The sequence below is a fragment of the Pristiophorus japonicus genome, chromosome 12 (assembly GCF_044704955.1).
Source record: "Pristiophorus japonicus isolate sPriJap1 chromosome 12, sPriJap1.hap1, whole genome shotgun sequence".
NCBI classification, from domain to species: Eukaryota; Metazoa; Chordata; class Chondrichthyes; family Pristiophoridae; genus Pristiophorus; species Pristiophorus japonicus.
This window is the reverse complement of record NC_091988.1, coordinates 166,031,488-166,051,993: the sequence shown is the minus strand read 5'-3', so window position 1 is coordinate 166,051,993 and position 20,506 is coordinate 166,031,488. Positions and strand designations below refer to the sequence as shown.

The following is a 20,506-nucleotide window of genomic DNA, read 5'->3' as shown; positions in this document are numbered from 1 at the left end:
GCAGGAACTCCCTGCTTTTGTACTCCATCCCTCTTGCAATGAAGGCCAACATTCCATTCGCCTTCCTGATTACCTGCTGCACCTGCAAACTAACTTTTTGGGATTCATGCACAAGGACCCCCAGGTCCCTCTGCAACTCAGCATGTTGTAATTTCTCCCCATTCAAATAATATTCCCTTTTACTGTTTTTCTTTCCAAGGTGGATGACCTCACACTTTCCGACATTGTATTCCATCTGCCAAACCTTAGCCCATTCGATTAACCTATCTAAATCTCTTTGCAGCCTCTCTGTGTCCTCTACACAACCCGCTTTCCCACTAATTTTTGTGTCATCTGCAAATTTTGTTACACTACACTCTGTCCCCTCTTCCAGGTCATCTATGTATATTGTAAACAGTTGTGGTCCCAGCACCGATCCCTATGGCACACCACTAACCACCGATTTCCAACCCGAAAAGGACCCATTTATCCCGACTCTCTGCTTTCTATTCGCCAGCCAATTCTCTATCCATGCTAATACATTTCCTCTTCTGCAGTAACCTTTTTTGTGGCACCTTATCGAATGCCTTTTGGAAATCTAAATACACCACAGCCATCGGTACACCTCTATCCACCATGCTCGTTATATCCTCAAAGAATTCCAGTAAATTAGTTAAACATGATTTCCCCTTCATGAATCCATGTTGCGTCTGCTTGATTGCACTGTTCCTACCTAGATGTCCCGCTATTTCTTCCTTAATGATAGTTTCAAGCATTTTCCCCACTACAGATGTTAAACTAACCGGCCTATAGTTACCTGACTTTTGTCTGCCCCCTTTTTTAAACAGAGGCGTTACATTAGCTGTTTTCCAATCCGCTTGTACCTCCCCAGTCCAGAGAATTTTGGTAGATTATAACGAATGCATCTGCTATAACTTCCACCATCTCTTTTAGTACCCTGGGATGTATTTCATCAGGACCCGGGGACTTGTCTTCTTTGAGTCCCATTAGCCTGTCCAGCACTACCCCGCTAGTGATAGTGATTGTCTCAAGGTCCTCCCTTCCCACATTCCTATGACCAGCAATTTTTGGCATGGTTTTTGTATCTTCCACTGTGAAGACCGAAGCAAAATAATTGTTTAAAGTCTCAGCCATTTCCACATTTCCCATTATTAAATCCCCCTTCTCATCTTCTTACCCCCTTTTTTGAACAGTGGTGTAACATTTGCAATTCTCCAGTCCTCTGGCCCAGCCCCGTATCCAAGGAAGATTATGACCAGTACCTCCGCAAGTTCCATCTTTACTTCCCTCAGCATCCCGGGATGCATCCCATCTGGTCCTGGTGACTTAACTACTTTAAGCATAGCCAGCCTTTGTAATACCTCCTGCTTATCAATTGTTATCTCATCCAATATCAACTACCTCCTCTTTCACTATGACGTCGGCAGTATCTTCTTCCTTGGTAAAGACAGATGCAAAGCGTTCATTTAGTACCTCAACTATGCCCTCTGCCTCCATGCATAGGTCTCCATTTTGGATCCTAATTGACCCCACCCCTCCTCTTAGTACCCATTTACTATTTATATGCAGATAGAATACTTTTGGATTCCCTTTTATATTAGCTGCCAATCTATTTTCATACTCTCTTTGCCACTTATTTCCTTTTTCACTTCCCCTCTGAATGTTTTACATTCAGCCTGATTCTCACTTGTATCTCAACCTGACATCTGTCATACACCCCTTTTTTCTGCTTCATCTTACTCTCTATCTTTTTCATCATCCAGGGAGTTCTGGCTTTAGTTGCCCTCCCTTTCCTTCTTGTGGGAATGTACCTCGACTGTACCTGAATCATCTCCTCTTTAAAGGCAATTTTGCCTGCCAATCTTTGACTCCAAGTTATCTGGGCCAGATCCATTGGCTTTGCTCCATTTAAGTATTCAAACAGAGTTGCGAGAGAGGTGTGCATGAGTTTATGATAGCAACATAATGAATAGCCTTCAGAGAAAAGGAAAGTTGGAAATGGGAGCTATAATGGAATAGGACAGAAGGGTTGAGATAGGCTATTTAAGAAGTAGAGCAAGTGTAGTTGTTTTGAAAAGGGAGAAGCAATGCCCAAGATGAGGGGAGTCATAGTAGCATGGCCAGAAACTGAGTCGGGAGTGGGTCAAGCATTAATGAGGTGTGTCTCATTGAAGAGTTAGTGAGGGCTGGGGTGGGGATAGGGAGAAACTATAGAGTGAGGTCTGATAAAAGAAAAGAGGACTTACTTTAATGCTGATGTTCATTATGGGGGCTCAAGTCTAACAAATCGAGTTTGGGATTTATGAGTATTGGTGTAGGTTGTTATTGCTGTCCAAACTGAAACCACCAAAACCCTACGCAGCCTGCCTTTAACCAACATTGGCCCAGAACCCGGTAATGGAATACAGAAAATCAGAAGTTTATCTAAGCTAAAAAGATTTGCTAGAAAGAGACACTACAGTCACATAATTATTACTGGTCAATAAGAACGCTCAAAAGAAGAGACCAATATGCTTTTTTAATTAATATATAGATTTTGAGCACAGCAAAAAATAAATGTACATCAAGTCCCACCCTGCAAAATACAAAATGTTGAGCAAATTCTTACACAGAACTAAAGTTTTCAGAAATGGTTACAATAAATTGTTATTTCCTAAACACATACACAATCAGTGGAAATATCATAATACAAATTATGCCACAGATTGTTCGCTGGACAGTTAATACAGGCTCATTTTGGTTGCTTCACCCTTCTCCCAGGGATATTTTTCTGATGTTAATTAGGTTTTTAAATCATCATGATCTGGTTATCCCATGTCAGTTATTGGGAACAACCGGTTTATGCTGCCTTACTGCACAAAATCATTTTGCTCACTGGATTTCATCGCAGTTTTTGCAAGTCTCCTCATGGAGGTGTCAAATGTTTCCCTACTTGAATGCACAGATTGTGTGACTATCTCAGGCTGATACAGCACGATTATTCATTGTAGTCCGGTGCAGATAAACATCCGTCCATGTTTTATACCTTGCATCTGTTAATTTTCTCTATTGAGGCATATCTCACCTACTTTGTGATGATAAACGTTACAATCCTATTGAGCCACATTGAAAGGTTACTCATTGTCCATAGTCATTATGCATCCGAGTATCGACAGTCAGCTCAATTCTTTTTATTTTAAGTCATTAAATGTTAGTAATAAATGTGGGCAGGAAGTGGTTATGCTTAGCTGCGTGCCCAAAAAGCTGCTTGCAACATGAATGACATCAGTGCTCTAAAAACAAATCCAACAGCAACAGAATATTCTCAGAACCATCACCAGCTGTACAGTGGGGCAAAAACAGAACAGGTCATCCTCCGAAGCATGTTATCTTCAAAGTTATAAAAATCCGTTAACATTACCAAAGCAACATTGCAGCATTTACATATCTCATGGCACACATCCACCTTGCTCCTATTGGTCATGTATTTTTATATAATTATCATTTGGCTGATGCACTGAGCAATTGTTCCTCTGGAAACAGTACAAGAATCCTGGAGCATTTATCGCGAGAGCTTTTGGTTATATTTAAAAAAATAAAATGAAAACAGCTGTTCATCTCAAGAGTCCTGGTTCTGTGATGACATCTTTTTTCTAGCATAAGGTACTACTGTTTTAGGTAATGGCTCAGTGCAGAAACAAAAGCACAAAAGAGGGTTCGGGATTAGACGACAGCACTGATTGAGCCACACCTCTCTCCCCTCCCCTCCCCACCCCCTCCCTACATAGAGGCAAAAACAAAAGTTTGGTTCCAATGTGGAGTGCTGTTTGTGGCAATATGTATAGGATTAACTCCTTTTAACAAACATACTTATAATGGTTTGCTGAAAAATACAATAAATACTTCTCCTGTGTTTGTAAATGCAGCATGTGTGTCACTAGAGGAACCCATTTATAAAGGATCAAGGTCTCTCAACTATTGGTTTACAATGACTGTAAAAGCAAAATTCAATTTTTATTACAAGGAATTTCTTGTTTTAAAACTTCCATTTTGCAGCTAGCATTCTGTGATTCCATCCATTTATTACTTGGCCAACTGCTTAACTGTGATTACATAAGTTAAATTCTGTTTTTATTACATGAGACTGAACATTTTACCTGCTTTTGTGGGATCACATTTCATATTCTGTCCATTTTCAGTGAAACCCACAAATCAGTGACCTTATTTATGAGGTACAGCACAGCAGCGACAAAGGGAGGAGGCAGCAACTAAGAAGTAATCTACTCACACAGCCCCCACACCTCCGTTCAAAGCACCGGAGGCTGCTCAGCTCTTCTCAGGAAGTTCCCCTGCATGCAGAAGGTTGAGTTTATTGTGCGGTTTGATACAAACTGGGAAACATGGTTTTTAAAAATAAAAATACTAAAACATAAACTCCCTTTATTTTAGTTTCAGGTTGTGTTGCGGCCGTGATGGGTAAAGAGGCGATGTTTGGTTTGTTAAGGTCTGCTTCAGTCTCCATTTTAGTGCTGTATCTATGTGGCAGCTCAGTGATCAGCCACATTCGGTTATTTACACAAGGAGGCGCACTTTGCTGACCACGAGCCCTCACATCTGCATTCCAAGAATTCTGCGCCTCAATCCAACTGAAGCCAGAATCCACAACGGTCAGTTCTTACAATAAACGTGCTTGTTTTTAAAGTGAATTCTCTTCCAGTTCCACTTCCCAGCCTTTTCTATTAGACAGAGAGAGAGACAAAGTCATCGGTTATAAAATTACACAATAATCAACAGTACGATTCAGGACACCAGCACAAAGCAACTCTCTCTGATCGTTTCAGTTCCTTCATTTGCCTTTGTGTTTGATGATTGTAATTAGTACTGTAATTTTTCATGTGCAACATTGTGGGCCCATTTTCCAGTGCAAAAGTGTGTCTCACAAGGAAAAAAATGCTGCAGCAATGAGCTCTGAATAGCTGCTCAATCATTAAGAAAAGTTAGCTTAATGATTCATTGATATAATGTATTAGAGTAGTAAAGCAGAGTATGCATTGGCAGGAGGTATGATTAAATCCCCCTCCTCTCCACTCCCAACTCTTGAATTTTAGCCATATTGTTGTGGAAAGGCACTAACCAGGGGGAGTGAAAGCATAGTAATCACTGGGCACAGCTGCACAGGTCCTCACAGCTGGATACACAGTAACATTGGCCAGAGGGCAGCAGCTCCCTCCTCCTTGCCCTGCCTCTGCCCACAAAGTGGGTAATGGTCCAGGGGATTAAAAACAAGGGAAACTATCAGAGGAAGCCATAACCCAAACATTATTTCTTCCAATAAAAGATTTTGTGCGCATGTTTAGAACAGTTTGTGTGTAATACAGAGTTCCACCTTGTGTACAACTCGTTTCACAGGAGTACTATGAGACAAATTTGACACTGAGCCACATAAGGAGAAATTAGGCCAGGTGATCGAAAGCTTGGTCAAAGAGGTAGGTTTTAAGAAGCGTCTTGAAGGAGGAAAGAGAGGGAGCAAGGTGGAGCGGTTTAGGCAGGGAATTCCAGAGCTTGGGGCCGAGGCAACATAAGGCACGGCCACCCATGTTTGAACGATTATAATCAGAGATGCTCAAGAGGGCAGAACTAGAAGAGTGCAGACATCTCACGGGGTTGTGGGGCTGGAGGAGATTACAGAGGTAGGGAGGAGCGAGGTCATGAAGGGATTTGAAAACAAGGATAAGAATTTTGAAATCAGAAGATTCTCTCAGGTGATTAGATGGGTGAGAGGCAAGTGTCCATAATATGGTACAAAGTCTGTCAAAGGGTTTGATGCGTGGAATGGACAATTTTTGTTCTGTGGTTTATTTTCTTGTGAGGCAAGCTGCAGGATGTTGCTACTTCTAACATGAGCAGGGTGTCAGTTACAGATAAATTAACTGATTCTTCCCTGCTGAAGGTGTAAAAGGACCACAGTGATGGTATGTGATTGAGAAGCTATCCTTACATTAGTTCATTGTTCATGTGCAGATGCTTACCCCACAACACTATCATTTAAAGACCAATTTGGGGCACTGAGAATTTCAAATATGGCAAGGAAAGGCAACTTCCATTTTCATTCTAACGCTTCCAAACTATGTGAAATTGAATACATTTTGTTGCATCACTTCTCTTGCCCCCACACCGCGGAAGAGGTTGTTCACTGCTACTACTTACAAAAACCTGTTTAGTTGTCTCTAGTAACAGTACACACTACAGATGAGTTAACATTTAAATTATTCCCTCATGCATCGCCATTCTGCAAAGATGCTAAAACTCCTACTTCATTTCCACACATCAACACGGACACTCTAGCAACACTTTGGCTAAAGTGATGCAACAGTGATTTGGCTTGAGTCTAATTCAGGAGAGTTCTATTTATAGTGAAGTTTTACTGACTTTTAAACCTTGTGGTAGTACTCTTCTGAATTAGACTTGAACCAAATCGCTGTTTCATCCATTTCTTCTTCATCACATACATAAACTAAACATTTACAGAGATGATTAGACCAGACACTTACACAACTCCTTCAAGCTCCACCTTTAATTCTTTTCTTCGTGCCTCGTTTATAGGATAAAAATAAAATATTATTAAACCGATCAACAGCAACGTTATTGGGACCGGTGCTATCAGCAGCTTCAGTGTCATTGCCACGGCTGGAATGTGTTCACAGGAACCTGGTCTGTAACCTGAAAAACTGAGCAGACACACAAATGATAGAACTCCTGAGTGCTCTATGTTCGTAACATGTCACATATTATGAAAGCTTCTATGCACAGTGATATTCTGCACAATTATATATTTAACAAAGAACATATAAACCCATGAAGGGACTGGATGGTGCAACAATACAGCCCAGTGTCCATTCACCCCTGACCTTCTGAAGTATCTATGTTATTCTGGAACACTGCATGTTACAATGAATCAGCATCCGCCACCATGCACCTCACTTACACTAATATCAGTTAGAACAAATGCCAGGTTGCACTAACGATCAAGTGTCTTGAATCCAATGTACAATGTAAGTGGGTAGCACCCACAGAACAGCATTAGTCTCCTCCGACCAGTATTAGTCCCCTCCTTCTCTCTCTGTAGCACTGGCAATCTCAATGATAGCACTCTCGCCTCCAAGTCAGTTGGTGTGGGTTCAAGCTTCACTCCAGAAACTTGAGCACATAAATCTAGGCTGACACTTTAGTGTAGTGCTGAGGAAGTGCTGCACTGTCAGAGGTACTGTCGTTCAGACGAAAGGTTAAACTGAGGTCCTGACTGCTCTCTCTGGTAGATGTAAAAGATCCCATGGCACTATTCAAAGAGCTGGAGAGGTCTTGTGTGTCCTGCCAGCATTTAGCCCTCAAACACCACCACCAAAACATATTATCTGCTCATTTATCTCATTCCTGTGTACAGGTCAGCTGCTGTATTTTCTTACATTACAGCAGAGATTAATGTACTAATGTACTACTTTGGCTGTCAAACACTTTGAGATATCAAGAGAACATGAAAGGTATATGAATGAAAATTCTTTCCTTTTCTCTTCTTCCAGTAACAGCTCATTTCTCAACCCACCACTTGTTCCCTCCCCTCTCCCCTCCATATCTCTAATCTCCTCCAGCCCCATAACACGCTCTCCCCTGAGATGTGTGGGCTCCTCAAATTCTGCCCTCTTGAGCATCCCTGATTATAATCGCTCAACCATCAGTGGCCGTGCCTTCAGCTCCCGAGGCCCTAAGCTCTAGAATTTCCTCCCTAAACCTCTCCACCTCTCTTTTTTTTCTTTAAGACACTCCTTATAACCTACCCCTTTGACCAAGCTTTTGGCCATCTGCCCTAATTTCTTCTAATGTAGCTCGGTGACAAATTTTTATAACACTCCTGTGAAGCGCCTTGGGACATTTTACTACGTGCAATGTAGAAATAAGTTGTTGTTAAGTTACACAATAGCTGCTGTTCTACTTGCCATTTAGTTCTCTTAGCAGTTTTGCATATTGTTCATTCCGAAAAAAGGTTTAAAAATCAATAAATCTTAAAGATCTCTAGCTTATTATTCCTAGGAAAAACAAAGATACTGCGACTAATCATTCTTTCGTAAGCTGTTCAAATCCATTATTCATCGCCAACACACAGTCTCAAATTTATTTATTCAAAAAATCTCTAACCAGAGCTCAAGATGCTTCAGGTGCAGTCTGTACTTACTATGCCTGTTGGCAAAGCACAATAGGGCCTCAAACTAAGTTTGGAGGCACAGTAAGTTATACTGTGGATGGGAGCAGAAAGTTACAAAGGGACATGGAGTTCAAACCATGGCAGATGGAGTTCAATGTGGGGAAGAGCGAGGTTATCCACTTTGGATCAGAGAAAGACAAATTGGATGTTTTTCTGAATGGTGAGACACTAGGTACTGTGGAAGAGCAAAGGGATTTGGGTGTCCATGTACACAATCACTAAAAACTATTGCACAGTAAAAAAGACGAGTGGGATGTTGGCCTTTATCTCAAGGAAATACAAAAGTGAGGAAGTGGCACTTCAGTTACACAGTGCCTTGGTCAGACCCCCTCTGGAGTAAAGCATTCAGTTTCGGGCACTGAGCCTCAAGAAATATATATATATTGGCCTTGGAAAGGGTACAGTTCAGATTCACTTGAATGATACCAGGGCTTAAAGGGTTAAATTTATGTGGACAGGTTGCATAAACATGGGTTGTATTCCCTTGAAGATTATGGGGTGATCTAAATCGAGGTGTTTAAAATGATAGAATCATAAAATCTTACAGCACAGGCCATCATGCTATGCCAGCTCTTTAAAAGTGCTATCGAATTAGTCCAACTCCCCAGCTCTTTCCCCATAGCCCTGCATTTTTTTCCTTTTCAAATATATATCTAATTTAAAGTTACTATTGAATCTGTTTCCACCATTGTTTCATAAGAAATAGCAGCAGGAGTAGGCCATTTGGCCCCTCGAGCCTGTCCGCCATTTAATAAGATCATGGCTGATCTGATCATGGACTCAGCTCCACTTCCCTGCCCGCTCTCCATAACCCTTTATTCCCTTATTGTTTAAAAATCTATCATCTCCGCCTTAAATATATTCAATGACCCAGCCTCCATAGCTCTCTGCGGCAGAGAATTCCACAGATTTACAACTCTGAGAAGAAATTCCCCCTCATCTCAGTTTTAAATGGGCGGCCCCTTATTCTGAGACTATGCCCCCTAGTTTTAGTTTCCCCTATGAGTGGAAATATCCTCTCTGCATCCACCTTGTCCAGTCCCCTCATTATCATATGTTTCACTAAGATCACCTCTCATTCTTCTGAACTCCAATGTATATAGGCCCAACCTACTCAAATTATCTTCATAAGTCAACCTGCTCATCTCCGGAATCAACCAAGTGAGCCTTCTCTGAAGAGCCTCCAAATCAAATATATCCTTCCTTAAATAGAGAGACCAAAACTGTATGCAGTACTCTAGGTGTGGCCTCACCAATACACTGTACAGTTGTAGCAGGACTTTTATACTCCATACCCCTTGTAATAAAGGCCAACATTCCATTTGCCTTTCTGATTACTTGCTGTACCTGCATACTAATCTTCCAGCCTCGTTGCATTGCAATTAAGACTCATCGCAATTCTCACTCCAACTCATTCTGTTTCAGGACATCAATAATGCAACTCCTTTACTTTTTTTTGTTTCTCCAAAAAGCTTTTAAAAGTCAAGCATCAACAACTAACCAGCCATGAATTTCCACAGAGGCAAAGAATTCAAGATCATAACAACTTGCTGTGTAAAAATGTTTTAAAATTCTCGTCTCCCCTCTGGTTCGTTCGCCAATTTTCTTAAATTTGTGTCCTCTGGTTATCAACCCTTCTGCCAGTGGAAACAGTTTCTCCTTAATTACTTCATCAAAACCCTTCATATTTTGAACACCTCTATTAAATATCCCTTTAACTCTCTCTGCTCCAAGGAGAACAATTCCAGCTTCTCTAATCTCAAGACATAAACTGAAGTCTCTCAACCCTGGTACCATTCTAATAAATATCGTCTGCGTCCTCGCCAAGGCCTTGACATCCTTCATAAAGTGTGGTGCCCAGAATTGGACACAATACTCCAACTGAGGGATTTACCAAGGCTTACTAAAGGTTTAGCATAACTTCCTTGCTTTTGTACTTATAATTATAAAGCCCAGGATCCATATTATTTTTAACAGCCGTATCAATTTGTCATGCTACCTTCAAAGATTTGTGTACGTGAATCCCCAGGTCTCTCCATCCCTGCACTGCCTTTAAATTTGTTCCATTTAAATTATATTATATTAAAAAGGCCTTGACAGAGTAGATATCGAGAAATGAGGGTGCATAATCTTAAAATTAGAGCTCAGTCATTTAGTGTGAAATCAAGAAGCACTTTTACACACAAAACAGTAATGCTAATTTGGAACTATTCCTCCTCTCCTCACAAAAGGCTGTGGATGCTGAGTCAATTGACATTTACTGAGACAAGACGGAGACTGAGAGGTTTTTGGTAGGTAAGGATATCAAGGAATATGGAGCAAAGGCTATTAAATGGAGTTGAGGTACACTGAATGGCAGAACAGGCTCGAAGGGCTGAAGGACCTACCCCTGTTCCCTATGATGTTGACATTTCCTTCAGCGTTGGCCCAAAACTCTCATAACTGGATTCTTGAATGAGCCAAGCCAGAGTTTATGTGTTGTAGACACTCTTGTGGACGTGGGTCCACCCCATTACCCACACAATGACTTGATCCCTTTCATATAGACAGTAACCCCCCTTCATTGGGAGGAATGCTTTGTGAACTTTGCAGCACATTGGCAGAGTGTCATCAAGCAAGATGGAAATTTAATTTATTAGATCAGTTCTTTATCCCATTTGGGAGCTAAATCAGTCTATGCTATCCATTCCAAATCTGTCACCACACAATCTTAAATTTGTGTCATGGGAAGACTGTGCACTGGCTGGCCCCAATCTCAGCCCAGCAAATCAGGAGGTCCAGACAATTTAGCTTCGATTTTAAACCTCCCCCGATGGGCAGGAAAGGGATTAAAGTCCTGAAAACCAAAATCTCGCCTCCAAACCACCGCATTCCCGTTGCCAGAACGGCGGCGATTCAGGGCAGTGATTCAGATCCCACTAAAAGCAGGGGGATGCAAACATTTCGGCCTGATAATGTCGTCAGTGCCATGATATAATATTAATGTCAAGCCAAGGGGATACTCGCACAGTCTGCAGCCTGGCAGCAGAGCCACAATGGAAGGAGCCGACTGGCTAGGAGAGGCCAAGGAATTCCCAGCCACCTGATCGCGGGCAACAATTGCCCTGCAACTCTGAAGGGGTGGCTGAGGGGAGACCTTATTGAGGTGAATAAAATTATGAGGGAATTAGATCGAGTGGATAGGAAGGACCTATTTCCCTTAGCAGAGGGGTCAACAACCAGGAGGCATAGATTTAAAATAATTGGTAGGATTAGAAGAGCGTTGAGGAGAATTTTTTTCATCCAGAGGGTGGTGGGGGTCTGGAACTCACTGCCTGAAAGGGTGGAGGAGGCAGAAACCCTCACTGCATTTGAAAGGTACTTGGATATGCACTTGAAGTGCCGTAACTTACAGGGCTACGGACCAAGGACTGGAAAGTGGGATTAGGCTGGATAGCTCTTTTTCAGCCGGCACAGACACGTTGGGCCGAATGGCTTCCTTCTATGCTGTTAATTTCGTTGATTCTACGGACTCCTCCTCCCACTGTTTCCAAACATCCCCGGCTGTGGCCTCCTGTGGCCAAATTCTCAGTGAATGTGGCCGGGTGTTAGCCGAGACTCTGGGAAGTTTGATTTAAATGAGGCCCTGTCTGGGTGCGCCACCCGCTACCAGACTCACACGCACCTTTCCCATCCCCCTCCGTAAAAATGGAGGCCATTGAATTAACCAACTTTATTTCATCGAGCAATACTCAGAGCCAACACTGCTTCCTACTTAAGATGGCCTTTGAGTTTCACTTAGCCCAGGAGTTTGCCATGTCCTTGAAAACAAACTGCGCTGTGTTTACACCTTTAGAGCACTATGATGTTTTATTCATTAACTTTGGGATTTTGCTGCTTTTGACAATATATTTTTTTTTAGGTCATAGGCCATATACTTTTGAAACACAAAAGATCTACTGATTGGTAAATTGCATACTTCTTTGCGATCACCTAGTACAACCTCTTGAACAGCTACTTCATGACGCCTTTGGCATTTCTAGCTCTCACGTGTGGCTGGGACTATGTTGATGACCACACTCCATTATCATTACCTGACAGCTCGATTCCCCCAGAATGCAACCCCGCTGAGCTCAACTTCAGTGGTGTGTGGAGGATGCAAACATTCAAAAAATTAAAGATGTTCTCCACAAGGAGGGCTTGAGGTGGAAAACTATGTAACGAAATTATCTGAGCCAAAGATTAAACATTGAGATGCACCAGTGCCTATTGTAAACTTAAGGAACTAAATCATGAATAGTACCTAGTATTATGAAAGAGACAAAGCCTAATACAAGATTGAAACACAGTAACATAAAAAGCCTTTGGATCAAGTGAATATGTAAAAATATAAAATGCTGACATACTGCAAACATAAAGTAGAAAATCCAAGGGAAGCTCCCGCAGCAAATTTAGTGAAAAACACGTAGAAGGAGTAGAACAATGGTTCCAGGTCTAAGCAGTGAGGGTTCTTGGCTCTGAAATCATCCACTACATCCGGGAGCATCGACCTGGAGAAAGAATTCAGAATAATCAAACGTGCTTCTTGTCTTGAATGAATAGCAGACAGGCAAATGGGTAAAGGCACAACACAGATGGAAATGTAGCTCCAATTGATCAAACATGAGGGCCTCATCCCTCCCTATCTCTGTAATCTCCTCCAGCCCCACAACTGTCCACCCCTGTGCTCCTCTAATTCTACCCTCTTGAGCATCCCTGATTATAATCGCTCAACCATTGGCGGCCGTGCCTTTTGTTGCCTAGGCCCCAAGCTCTGGAATTCCCTGCCTAAACCTCTCTATTCTCTTTTAAGACTCTCCTTAAAACCTACCTCTTTGATCAAGCTTTTAGTCACCTGCCTTAATTTCTATTTATGTGGCTCAGTGCCAAATTTTTTGTCTTATAATACTCCTGTGAAGCACCTTAGAACGTTTTACTATGTTAAAGGCGCTATATAAATACATTGTTGTTGTATTCGGACTTGTGTTGTTATGGTTGAAACTCTTTTCCAACAGTTTAAATTTGGGCATGCAACAAAGAACCAGCTTCCATAAACAGAACCATGATTCCTATAAATGTTCTTACTGCTCTCTTGTGCACAGCAGGAATTAGAACAGCTTTACCTTGCTATTCTACACTCGAGATGCCTGGGGTGGCCACCACTCCCCTACCCACTCTGAAAAGTGTTGTCAGACCGCATCACTAATGCTAATCCCAACAGGTGAATTTATTTACAAGCAGCAGATCACTTTTCCCTTACGCACAAATGTTAATTTTCTCAGCTCAGTTCGGCAGCAGTGATCTATTTTCCCCACCCCCTGCCCTCCTTGCTCTCTTGGCTCAGTCCAGCAGTGCATAAATATTATTCAACTTAGAATTTTAATTTTCTTCGCCTGACACGACTCAGTTCGGCAGCAGTGATCAAACGTTTAATTTTTATTTTCTGCAGTTCAGTGACAGCGCTCTCTTCCCCATCCCTCCCCGCCTTTCTCTCTCACCAATCGATGGGAAGTCTGGCGAGAGCGCCCAAAACACAATGCAACGGTGCGTGCGTACGTTACTTCGTTGGCACCAGTCGCGTCCTTGATTTAAACCTTTTCAAAACAAGAGAGTTATGTCTTTAGAGCTGCATTCCAATAACTGCGTTTCGGATGGGATGTCACACGGCAAAGTCTTGCCACACAGCGTTACTGTGTCAACATGGAAACAGGCCATCAAACAGGAAACTAGAAACATAGCAAAGACCAGCAGCACTTGTAAGTTCGAAAGACAGACTTTGATGCATCAGGTCAAAGAAATTCCATCTCAATACATAGGCCATTGTAATATTAATTAATTCTATCATTCAAGAAGAAATGATGCACAGCAGACTTAACACCATTTTGCTGGGTTAGGTTTGTTTTTGATGTGCTACTTACCTCGCAGCTTGGCTCCATGAACAATCTCTGATCATTCCAAAAGGAGTCTGCAAGTTTACATGCATTTAACATTTCAAACGAATGACCTTACTAATAATATAGGCTAATAGGATCTGAGGATATTTACAGATATTTTGGAACCTCTGCAGGGGTTCTCCGATCTCCTACTGTAACTTCAGTGGAAGATCAGCAAAAACCCCAGAGAAATGTAAATGGCTGTTTAGGACTTTTTTCCCTAGGATTTCCGCTGAAGTTACGCGAGGAGATTAAAACACATTGCAGCAATTCTACCCAAGTGCAAATGAATTCTGTTTCAGCCAATATCTCACGTTCGCAATAGATGATATGGTCGGCAGTGATTTGGTGTTTGCTGTGCGCAAATTGATGGCCATGCTTGCCTCATCATAGGCAGTCTCTCAGAGTCGAGGATGACTTGCTTCCACACTAAAAATGAGTTCTCAGGTGACTGAAGAGTCCAATGTGGGACCTACAGTCTCTGTCACAGGTGGGGCAAATGGTGGTTGAAGGAACAGGTGGGCCTGGGCTGCCGTGCGCTCCTTCCGTTGTCGACGCTTGGCTTCAGCGTGCTCTTGGTGAAGAGACTCAATGTGTTCAGTGCCTTCCCGGATGCTTTTCCTCCACTTAGGGCAGTCTTGGGCCACCGATTCTCAGGTGTCGGTGGGGATGTTGCACTTTTTCAAGGAGGCTTTGAGGGTGTTCTTGAAATGTTTCCACTGCCCACCTGAGGCTCGTTTGCTGTGTTGGAGATCCGAGTAGAGTGCTTGTTTTGGGAGTCTCGTGTCAGGCATGTGGACGATGTGGCCCATCCAGCGGAGCTGATCAAGCCTGGTCAATGCTTCGATGCTGGGGATGTTGGCCTGAGCGAGAACACAGACGTTGGTGCGCCTATCCTTCCAATGGATTTGCAGGATCTTGCGGAGGCAGCGTTGGTGGTACTTCTCCGGTGTTTTGAGGTGACTGCTGTACATAGTCCATGTCTCTGAGCCATGTAGGAGGGCAGGTATTACCACTGCTCTGTCGTCCATGAGCTTGGTGCCGGTTTGAGGTCCTGGTCTTCAAACACTCTCTTCCTCCGGCGACCGAAGGCTGCACTGGGCACACTGAAGGCGGTGTTGGACCTCGTCGTCGGTGTCTGCCCGAGATATGGAAAATAGTCGATGTTGTCCAAGGCCTCATCGTGGATTTTGATAACCAGGGTGCAGTGCTGTGTGGCGGGGTCAGGTTGGTAGAGGACCTTTGTCTTACGGATGTTTAGTGTAAGGCCCGTGCTCTCGTATGCCTCATTGAAGGTGTTGATGATGACTTGGGAGTACGGTCTCAGAGTGTGCGCAGACGCAAGCCTACATAACAGTGATTGGACTTCAAAAGTAATCTGTTCGTTATAAAGTGCTTTGAGACGTGTGAAAAGCCCTACATAATCAATGATCACCCTTATAGTTACGCAAGATGATTTAATATAGAAATCTCAGTTTAAAGAATAATAGACTCCTACTTCCATCACAGATGCCACAGAAAGAGTTTATGTCTCTTGAGGGGACATTCAGGGAGGAGGACTGTGTAGACACCTGGTGAGATTATATCTGTCAAATCAGAATGGCATTTTAATGAAAATAAACCATAAAATTACAAAATCCAATTATAAACCGACTTTCTCTTGCATTTTCATACATCAAGGAGATTAAGCCATGCGAGTTTCAGTGAATAGCTGTTGCTGCGGTGATGCAACAAAGATACACCCACACTATCCAGGGGAAGGATGAGCACAGTTTTAAATATACTGAGAGTGGAGAATTCTCGAATACAGCAGCACAATCGATGATGGAAGCGTCAGGGTTGAATACTATAGGATAAATCTTTGGAAGTCTATGAGAAATGTTGCAGGAGGTCTGGGGAATATTTTTCCATGGAAAATTAATGGGTGTGGTAGAGTGCATGATCAAGTATTTGTACATGGACTGTGGAAGAAATGGCTTAAAAGCTTTTATCTTATTCCATGCTTTCTTATGTGATCCTTTGTGGGATCTGCCTCCCCCTCCTCATGACTAATCGGTTCACAAAGACAGAATGTCTTTAGTCATCAGTTTGTACTTAGTGAAAAGAGCAGTCTCTATTTTTTACCCTCAATATTTATGACTATATAAAACTAAAGAAAGAAATTCTTACTTTTCTCAAAAATGATCTCAAATCTCTGAAATAATTGCATATGTATGTCAGAGACCGTACGACAGTTTTAAGTACGTTGCTCAAATCAGGTATTTTGCTGATTACAGTGAATGTCTTGCAAAGAAATGTTAGAAAAGCCAATTAACACAGCTAGGTGACAATATTGGTGCATACATGCCTCTTTTTCACTGTCCTGCTCCACTGGACTGCCCGTGTTTGGTTCTACTCTACCTACCCTATCATAGCCAGAGCATCTCTAGCAATGGCTTCTCTTCACACCCATGCATTGTTACCTTGGGAGTCCCTCAAGGATCCATAATTAGCACCCCTATTTTTTCTCATATACATGCTGCCCCTTAATGCCATCATCCAAATGTATGGTGATAACACCCAGCCTTACCTCTCCACTATCCTGCGACTCCTCCACCATCTCCCTCGGCCCTTCCACTGCCTGTGCTCATTCTCTATCCGGTTCTGGCTCAACCTTAACTTCCTCCAGCTAAACATTGGAAAACCCAAAGCCATTGCCTCTGCCCCACCCTCATTCCATACCAATGTCACCAACTACACCCTCTTTCTAGCCACTGTCAGGCTGACTCAGACTGTTTGCAATCTGGGCATCTTGTTCCACCTCAAGTTAAGTTTATGACCCCATATTCTCACCATCCCAATCACCACCCACTCTCACCACTCTAACATCACCTCCTTCCACCCAATCTGCCACTAAAACCCTCATCCATGTCTTTGCCTTCAGACTTAACTATTTCAGTGCTCTCACTGTTGACCTCCCTTCTTTCATCCTCCATAAACTGCAGCTCATTCAAAACTCTGCTGCCTATATCCCACCCTGCACAGTCCAACTCGCCCATCAACTCCCATTCTCGCACTGGCTCCCAGCATCTCAATACCTCAAATTTAACATTCTTAGCCTCGTGTTAAAATCCCTTCATGGCCTCACCTGTCTCGAACTCTTTAACCTCCTCCAACCCTCCCAAAACTGAGTTCCTCTTACCCCGATCTCCCTTCATTCCACCCTTGGCATCCATGCCTTCAGTCGTCTAGGTCCCCCTTCAAAATTTTTTCTTTAAACCCACGTCTTTCAACCTCCATCTTCTCCTTTAAGGCCTGCTTAAAAGTCACCTCTTTGATCAAGCTTTGAATCACCCTTTCTGATCTTTCTTTTGGTTTGTTGTTCATTTTTTCATCGTGCCTCTGAAGTATCTATATTAAAGGCACAATATAAATGCAAAGTTATTGTTGTCTCATCAAGAGCCTGGTAACAGTGTTGGTGTATACCTGCAAGGCTGGTAAATAGAATATAACCGAGAGCATGGCAACATAGTGGGAAGGTACCATATTGGTGGGTACAGTTTAAATGTGAGAAGGGAAGCAGAAATCTGTGCAATAGTTATCCAGTTATTTACCTCATTATTATAGTTCCTTTGGATCAAAGGTTCCATCTAAATTATGATGTCAGTGATTGCACAAACTTACCATGGTAACAGGAAAGCAACAGCAAGGCTAACACCAGCAGCGACGGCCATGACGATAATAACTGGCAGATTACCATTAACTGTAGCGATGGTGATCAAAGGTGGAATGTACCACTGAGAGGGAGTGAGAGCGAAAAAAAAGAAAAGAACAGGTGTCAGTGAGCAAGCAGCACCCCGCCTTTGAGTGGTGAGATCACAAGTTACATTTCGTTTTAATAAATAAATTCAACTAAGAATTACTGACCAAAATACAATATGAACAGCCAATGTATTAAACAGATTAGACAGTAGCATGAACAATGGTTCCTTTAGATGTAAATCTATGCCTAAGCCTAAATATGAAAAAAACAGAACTAAATCAAGAGACTTTACTTCGAAGCAGCAGTATTTTAAGAGCAAACTACGCATTCTGGTGGCGGTATTAAGGATGCAGCATATCGCACCCTCACCTCAAGTGTGATATATATATGTGTACACACACATTTTACAAATTATACCTTCCCACTCGCCCCGCTACCAGTGACGTAGGCAAAATATTTTAGAGTGACTATTGACAACGCAGCTGGTGCTTGACATCATAAAAATGTATATATTAATATTTTAAAAATATTCTGATCAATGTGGGTTTCATCGCACGGTTTCACTTTGGAGTTCTTTCACCGTCATAATTGGCAATGGAGTAGAACGGGTTAAAAGTGGTCTAAGTCAATGTTTTCTTAGCTTTATCTCCACATGTCTTTCTTTTACCTTACACAAGTGTGGAATTGATTTATTTCCTTTAATCCCTGCCTTTCCAAGCGCAATTACTTCAGCTAAGGGAGTGGAGGCATGAACTCTGCTCCTAGGAACCTGTCATGCACAGTGCCACACTGGGCAGCAAGTACTGCAACACCCTGCCATTGGCAGTGGTGACAGCCCCATTAGTCCCCCTGTGTGACTAATTGCTAGCATGGACAAACATTGAATGCCTCCAGGTATGCCTGGCAATGCTATAGTTATACTTTAGCAGAAGCTGCAGCAGCCTTCTTAGGTACTACGCAACACTGTATTCACTTAGTTTAAATGTAATGAGCCTCTGACAAATTATTGACATGAACCTTCTTTTGGTGAACACGGTTTGTCTCATCTGCACTCGATTGTAGTGCACCAAGACATTGCTCTACTTTCCTCTGAATTAAACATATAGCAGCACAATCACTGCATGACTGCAGGTGGGAATTCAATACATGAATTTGTTTGACATGATCTGCAGTCTGCATCTGAGGGTTCTCCCAGGTCAGTGTCAGGAGTCCTGAAACCTGTAAACTGATCCTCGCACAAGAACAGCTAAACACAATGAATGGCATAAGGAAGCATTTAAATTAAGAGAGATGTTAAATGACCTCCAGGTATTCCTGGCAATGCTATAGTTATATTTTAGCAGAAGCTGCAGCAGCCTTCTTAGGTACTAAGCAACACTGTATTTACTTAGTTGAAATTAGCACTTTACATTGAAAATGCTCCCTCTGCAGGGATGTATTCCTTTGCAGGGAGACTCTTACAATCACTGTCCCCTTTAAAAAAAATTATACTATGATAATTTTCCCCCCCAAGAAACAGCAAGTGCTGGTGACCTCATCAAAGGAACTTGCATGGCAGATGTACTGCATTGGCAGTGGAAGATCACAACTGAATTCACCACCAAAACACGCACTGGGTTAATAACTGATTCAAACATAACTTTCTTATTCTGTACGATCATCTGATGAAGTCATCAGCACTTGCACTTTAAAATAAAAATGCATATTTTTTTATATAAATGCACAGACGCAAACACACACAAAAGGAAAACAGATAAACAGGAAAATAATCAGAAATTCCCAACACGCGACTACATTTTTACACAGTGGCCTGCATGTTAAAACAGACTATTTAAGGATAGCATCTGCAGCATAGCAAGACACGTGTCTCAGTCCACATGTTTTCTAAGGCAGACAGAAAGCACAAAGAGGAAGAATTCAACTCTGTTGATGAACAAATTAACTCACAATCAGTCCCACAAACAGTGCTAATTTCTTTCCAAATTTGACCAAGACCCACTGCCAGAACGGAACCATGATAGTTGCAGAGACCTACAGGGACAGAAAAGGAAAATTAACAAGCTAATTGATTTAAATTAGAATGGAGCAGAGAGATCTTTGGGATATTACAAGCAGCGCCACCCAGCTAGGGGAATGGCTATTGCCCGTCATAGGTGCAAAATTGATGGTGCTTACATTTCATTATTAACATTTAGTGTGGTCATCATCGTTTTTAGTGCAATTCATGTTTCATACACAATTGAAATTGCCGATTGCCAACAGAGGAGAGGAAATAACAATACGATCACAAGATACTGTTCCTTGAAGAATTGAGAATTTGCCCCAACTGTGGAAAGCATATGAACGCCACAGTTCCAATGACACAAGACTGAGGCATCATAAAGCCAGGATAAAAGTTCTCAGGGTTGGAGGTAATACATTAGCATGGATAGAGGATTGGCTAACTAATAGAAAACAGAGAGTTGGGATAAATGGTTAATTCTCTGGTTGGCAACCAGTAACTAGTGGGGTGCCGCAGGGATCAGTGCTGGAACCCCAATATTCACAATCTATATTAACGACTTGGAAGAAGGGACT

The 20,506-nt window shown here is 42.2% G+C and overlaps 1 protein-coding gene across 2 annotated transcripts in view; it reads right to left on the bottom strand.

Annotated features, from left to right (window-relative positions):
- Window positions 1–2,547: 2,547 nt before the first annotated feature.
- The window catches only part of LOC139277535 (sodium-dependent lysophosphatidylcholine symporter 1-like), a 50,046-nt gene continuing 32,087 nt past the window's right edge, over window positions 2,548–20,506 (bottom strand). For both annotated transcript variants that reach the window (XM_070896106.1, XM_070896108.1), the window contains exons 10-14: window positions 19,877–19,960; window positions 17,851–17,963; window positions 12,622–12,765; window positions 6,531–6,707; window positions 2,548–4,715 (exon numbers count right to left, since the gene is read on the bottom strand). In XM_070896106.1, the coding sequence (XP_070752207.1) occupies window positions 4,676–4,715; window positions 6,531–6,707; window positions 12,622–12,765; window positions 17,851–17,963; window positions 19,877–19,960 (558 nt within the window). In that variant the 3' untranslated portion in view covers window positions 2,548–4,675. The remainder of the gene's footprint in view (window positions 4,716–6,530; window positions 6,708–12,621; window positions 12,766–17,850; window positions 17,964–19,876; window positions 19,961–20,506) is intronic.